Source organism: Triticum aestivum, chromosome 3A (genome assembly GCF_018294505.1).
Source record: "Triticum aestivum cultivar Chinese Spring chromosome 3A, IWGSC CS RefSeq v2.1, whole genome shotgun sequence".
Lineage (NCBI taxonomy): Eukaryota > Viridiplantae > Streptophyta > Magnoliopsida > Poales > Poaceae > Triticum > Triticum aestivum.
The window spans coordinates 703,910,384-703,916,694 of record NC_057800.1 but is presented as its reverse complement, the minus strand read 5'-3'; the positions used below and the strand labels follow the sequence as shown (position 1 = coordinate 703,916,694).

General features: G+C 48.8%; 1 protein-coding gene across 1 annotated transcript; it reads right to left on the bottom strand.

The window, feature by feature from the left end:
- Nucleotides 1-385: 385 nt before the first annotated feature.
- On the bottom strand, nucleotides 386-2,119 carry LOC123059283 (chitinase CLP). The gene is made up of 2 exons (XM_044481885.1): nucleotides 1,141-2,119; nucleotides 386-1,039 (listed from the first exon to the last, which is right to left on the bottom strand). Exons 1-2 carry the CDS (start codon nucleotides 2,097-2,099, stop codon nucleotides 646-648), a joined length of 1,353 nt encoding a protein of 450 aa, XP_044337820.1. The 5' UTR covers nucleotides 2,100-2,119; the 3' UTR covers nucleotides 386-645.
- Nucleotides 2,120-6,311: the final 4,192 nt, after the last annotated feature.

Sequence of the window (6,311 nt, the reverse complement as noted above, 5' to 3'; positions counted from 1 at the left end):
GTAAATTTGAATATTGAGTAATAAAGTAAATCATGTGTAAGCCTAAAAAAACCTATCTGTGTTTGTACAAATTGACTTCCAAGTTCCAACACTCTGTAATGAATTTAAACTTCCTTTTTCCCTAGTAGTGCAGTTTTTCATTTGGAAAGAACCTAAAACAGAATATTTTAATTTCCTGCCACAAGGATGAATACTTTAATTTCCTACCACAAGGATATATATATGGCGGACAGCCCCCACGATCTCTGAACTATTTGGATGACTACATGATCAGTAATACCGCATGACTCATGTGGTTCGCAAACTTCAAATTCGCATAAATGCCTACTTCAGGGATACTGTCCTAACAATTTCCAGACCAATCATCGTGGTTAGTTTGTTGAATTGTGGAATCCTTACTTTCTGGCATATAATCCTTAAACGTTGCATAAGGCAGTACATTCTCTGCGAAAATTCACACTAAACATCTTAAAAGATCGTGTCTTCCGAGTGCCGGAACTGCGACTGGGCACCAAGCAAAATCGATACCAGTCGGTTTTTAACTTTTTATTGAGACGCCCACAGGGACTGATTCTACTGCGCACTGCGTCGCAGTACAACGCCTTGGATACGTGGAGCCGGCTGCTCAAGTCAAAGCTGTGAAGTCTAGTTCCTCAAGAAGTTGGAGCTTGTACAACTGGACAAGGCGAAGTCCAGCAGCATGCTGAACCCGAGCACCTGCTTCTCCAGGTCGAACACCAGCAGGTTGTTCTCCAGCTGCTTCGCGCCGATCACCACCGCCGGCTCGCCGTCCACCGGCATGCCGCCGGGCCCCATCCGCAGGATCCCCAGGCACAAAGCCCCGTCCACCTTCACCAGGTAGTTGTCGCCGTACAGCGTCCAGTTCTTCCACGTGGCGCCGGCGCCCAGCTCTAGCTGGATGCGAGGCACGTCGTAGGCCGACGGCCGCTTCAGCCTCATAAACCCGGCGTTGTAGCAGATCTCGAACGGCTTCGGCGCCGGCACCCGCTCCACGGAGGTCGCCGGAACATTCCTCCCCCTGCACGCCATTTCCGGCATCCATACGTGAAATAGCTCAGTTGTTCAGTAGGTACAATGGTGATTTACCTTGCCCTTGCGGCGAATGCGTCGCGTATATACCTTGTGAAGGCGTCGTCGAAGGCCTTGGCGAACGGCTCGTACACGTCGGGGCGCATCATCATGTAGGGCGTGGCGGTGCTCAGCACGACGCCGCCGGTGCCGGCGCCGGGGTCGAGCTCGAGCGCGCCGCTGGGGAGGATCGCCTGGGCGTCGGCCTCGTGCCACGACACGGAGATGCTCTTGACGGGGATGTAGTATCCGGCGGCGTTCGCCGGGTTGGTGAGGAGTGGGGTGTATGGTATGATGGTCGTGTAGTCGACGTAGCCTGGCGCTTGCCCGGGCGCCGTCAGGTTCACAGGCGAGTCCCCGAAGATGGCGAACACGGGGAGGCACAGGGCGAACTTACCTCCGAAGCCGCGCTGAGCGGCGAGCTGCGACGGCAGCGAGAGCGGCCGCCGGGAGAACCCCGCCACGCCGGTGACGCCCGCGGGGAGCGATCTCTGCAGGCTGTTCGGCGCGCACGCGCCGAGGATGGCGAACGACTCTTCAGGAGGAAGCTCCATCGCGCCGTCCGTGGCGTTGGCCGACATCGCGAAGCTCGTGAGGTCGGCGGTGGAGCACTGGCGGGTGACCGGGTTGCCGGCGCAGGCGCATTGCGACCCTGACTCTCCTATCTGGCCGCCGTCCACGTGCAGGCAGCGGTGTGGGCACTCCTGGCTGGCCGCGCTGCCGCACTTACCGGACCCGCATGCCACAGTGCTCTGCGCCGACGGCGGGCAAGTTGACCAGACGAGCGAGCCGGCGAGGTCGAGGAGGAGCGGCGACTTGTCGGCCTTGATGATGATGGTGTAGAGGGAGGTGTTGAGGTCCTTGGCGAGCCGGGAGATGAGTGGCTTGTACGGGGCTTGCTGGCCGCTCGCCGCGGTACATGACAGCAGCAAGAAGAGCGATGAGACGATGATACGATGGAGCACAACGTAGTTCTTGGGATTGGGAGTAATTTTCTGCATTCGATCCATATTGGCTTGGGATCTGAGAAGAGGATGACTAGTCTGAATGGCTAGCTACTCGATCTGAATGTATTTATACTGCTCAGTTACTCTCAGAGTTGTTAAATGTTGATAATTGACAATCTTGATCGTGAATTTTGCAGGGCTTAGTTGTTCTTGTTTTATGCTACCGAGGAGTTGACAATACGTAAAGACGTACAAGTCAAGATCTCTCAAAAACTTGTGCTGATCTGGTTTGTCTCATCGCTGGTATCGGACTCGCTACAGGCCAGTCGACTGAATTCTAAATTTGGGTCAGTCAGCTTTGCATTTATTGCTTTATGCCTTTATAGTTTTCTTTGTCTTTTTTGGGGAAAGTGTGTTTTATTCTTTGGTAATAGACTTACGGTCTGCTAATGCATCTTCAGCTACACTCTCTGTTACACGGCGCAATCAACAAGCGGTGCTATCACCAGAACGATCAATATTAGCAAGACTATGAGCAACTCTATTTTGATGACGATCGATTTTCTGTGAAATAAACCCATGCAACTGCGGAAGTTTCTTGATCTTCAACATAAGATGTCCCAAGGCAGAGCATTCCAATGAATTATGTGACAAAGCCTTGCAACACACGAGTTGCAGACTAAATCACAATTGGAAGGGCTGACAGTTACATACTCATTGATAGTCCTTCTAGCACCGCCCTAACTTTTGACTCTAGGGCATCATTGCAGTGAAATAGGTAATGATAAGCCGAAAAGGTGACCACCCCATCCGAAACTCTAAGAAGCATACCCGTAACTGCCCGCACAGATTCTTTCACAAACGACCCATCAACTGATAACGCCACCCAGCCAGGAGGCCTAGGCCAAAGGGCATGATGTTTTCTCTGTCTACATAAAAGGAAACCCAAATAAAACGGGCTGAGCCCGTTAACCCACTGGCAACCACTCCAAAAACAAACACAACTGGACCTAACTCAGCGCGCAGGCCCGTAGGTCATCTTCCTTCCATTCCTTCCTCCTTCGACCGCACAGAGACCGGTGAATACCCTGCCTTGGATGAAGACTCATATCCAGCGCAGAGGAGACAAGGAACAAAAGTAAAGGAAAGAAGCACAAGAAAGAACCTACAGGAGATCTCCCTTCTACTATGCCCTCGGTAAATCATGCTCTTGCCCATCAAACTATCTTCTATATGGACATTTCGTGCCTAAGAGATTTCGATTTCAAAACAGTTTAGAGGCAACATCTTTAGATCTGGAAACCAAAACACAGATGCTAATCCCTCCTCTACAGACCAACATCCTGAGTCAAATAGATTTCAAATTCAAAATCATTTTAGCCTTTGTGCCATGATGACCTGATGACCTCATCTTTTCTAATAATAAAATACGAATTGACTTTATCGGGTTCACCGTCGTGACGTTTTTACAGAAAACCCTTTGTTTTTTAGCAAAACAACCCGCGGTCTAATAATAAGTGTCGCAGGAAGATAACGATTCGATCATCGGGCCACCAAGATTGTACCGGGTCTCGGAAGAGAGAGCACAGGCATGACTCCTCCTGAAAGCGTAGGGCCTACACCAGGTTACGTATTACTCCCTCCGTTCGGAAATACTTGTCAGAGAAATGCCTAAAAATGGATGTATCTAGAACTAAAACATATCTAGATACATCCATTCCTCCGACGAGTATTTCCGGACGGAGGGAATACAAGCAAACAAAGACATCACGCACGCAATCCCTTCGTCCTCCACACGCACGAAGCCGCCGCCACCGCCGCTTCTCACCTCAATGCTAGATCGGAATCAAAGTCGTTGCTCAAATCGTGAGATCGTGGGAAGAATCGCAACACGACAGATGTGAAGGGATCAAGGTCGTCGCTGCTGCTGCCTTTGCTCTGGATGGAGAGGACGGCTACCTCCGCTGGAAGAAATCAGTGGCGCTCCGCCTCCACGTCCTCAGCGTTGACGCACGTGCTGACCACCTCGCGCCGCTGGCAAGCCTGTTGCCGTCAACTAGCATCTCGTCGTGTGTGCGTCCATAGCTGGCGAAATCGATCCATTCAACTTATACGTTCTAACCAGAGAATAAATCAATCAAGGCGCTAGCGTTGGCTAGCTAGCATTGGCCTTGTGCGTGTATCTCTCCAAAAAGAATCGTTCAAGCGTGGCGTTTGTACTCGGCGTCTCGGAAAGCAGTCATCGAGCCGCATACCTGAGCCAGCATTCTACAAGAGCGTCTTGCCCAGCTTCTCCGGCTCAACTCCTCCGTCTGCGGGCTCGCCGCTGCCGACGACAAGGACCATCCTTGCCGAGTCCTCTTATGCAGGTGATGCAGTTAAAACGAACTCGTCAAGAATACACGTCTCAATCACAGTCACAAAAGGATTCATGCCCAGCTTTGAGGTCGCAGGGGACGCAGATTTCGTTTTTTGATCAAGTTCTGTTGTGTGATACAATAGCAGCAGGAGTGGAGCAGCAAAATTCATCAGATAAGAAAGCGGTGGAGGCTGAAGGACCGAGTGCTGTCGATGTAGCTTTACAGCCATGCATGCATCCAAATCACCGGTGTTGTGACGTTGACCTGGGATTGCTCCAAGCTAATTGAACCAGCACGCAACGACCACTACCAAGCTTCAATTACGTGGACAGGTACCCTTATCTTTCTTTTCCATTACCATATTTGTGTAGAAGTACCACGTGTAGTCTCGAGTCTTGACCATGGCAACCATGGGGGCTTGCTATGCATCTAAAGAAAAAGATGCATCGATCGTCGATTGGGTAGGAAATAATTCCCAGAATTGTGGGGTAACTATGGGGCTTCACATACATGCAAGGTACTAAAGAAAGAAAGTACCATCCATTGGGATTAGGGGCACAATTAACATCAAAATAATAAAAGGAAGACATTGCACAATGATTGAAGAGGATGTTGCACAATGATTTATAATGCATGGTAGAGGAGGACGTTGCCATCAGCATTAATATTTCTTACTAAATTTGTGTTAATTTTATTTTTCGTTGAAACACACGATGTAGTTTTGATTACTCGTTAAATTTAATTACTTTTAATGTGCTTTATATTATCAGAATGATGCTATGAATAAAATAGAACTTTTTCCATTAGAAAATATTATCAATTAGATCAATTTACTCGAATCGTACCCGAAGTTCTATCTTTGTTCATAGGAACTAGATTTTTTTCCCAGACGTTGTCATGGGCATTAATATTCCTTACTAAATTGGCAGCAATTTTATTTTCCATTGAAATGCTTGACGTAATTGTTATTACTTACTACATTTTATTATTTTTTATGTTCTTTATGTTGCCATGATGTTATGAATAGATCAAAAGTTTTATGAAAAGAAAACGTTACCAGTCAGATCAGTTTACTCTCAATCGCACCAATGTCCTAAGCACCATGTCATTAACTCGTGATCCTCAAATTATACATATTTTTTGATCATGAGCAACTTATCCGGTGACATAGTTCCTGAAAGATCGTCGATGTCGCCTAAAGGGGGGGGGGGGGTTGAATAGGCGTTTTAAAATAATTATGGTTTAGGCTTTAACAAATGCGGAATAAACCTAGCGGTTAATTTGTCAAGCACAAAACCTAAAACAAATAGGCTCACCTATGTGCACCAATAACTTATGCTAAGCAAGATAAGCAACTATGTGATAGCAAGATATATGACAAGAAACAATATGTCTATCACAAAGTAAAGTGCATAAGTAAAGGGGCTCGGGTAAGAGATAACCGAGGCACGCGGAGACGACGATGTATCCCGAAGTTCACACCCTTGCGGATGCTAATCTCCGTTTGGAGCGGTGTGGAGGCACAATGCTCCCCAAGAAGCCACCAGGGCCATCGTAATCTCCTCACGCCCTCGCACAATGCAAGATGCCGTGATTCCACTAAGGGACCCTTGAGGGCGGTCACCGAACCCGTACAAATGGCAACCCTTGGGGGCGGTCACCGAACCCGTACACTTTGGTAACCCTTGGGGGCGGTCACCGGTACCCGTCAAATTGCTCGGGGCGATCTCCACAACCTAATTGGAGACCCCGACGCTTGCCCGAAGCTTTACACCATAATGATTGAGCTCCGAACAACACCAACCGTCTAGGGCGCCAAAGCACCCAAGAGGAACAAGCTCTAGGGTGCCCAAACACCCAAGAGTAATAAGCTTCTCAAACTTCACTTCCACGTAGCACCGTGGAGAACTCAAAC

What these genes read in the sequence shown, in the direction of transcription:
- LOC123059283 (XM_044481885.1), bottom strand. Translation starts at nt 2,099, where the DNA reads ATGGATCGAATGCAGAAAATTACTCCCAATCCCAAGAACTACGTTGTG. An exon ending in TTCGACGACGCCTTCACAAG is followed by an intron (nt 1,040 to 1,140) that starts GTATATACGCGA and finishes AATGGCGTGCAG; the next exon opens with GGGGAGGAATGTTCCGGCGA.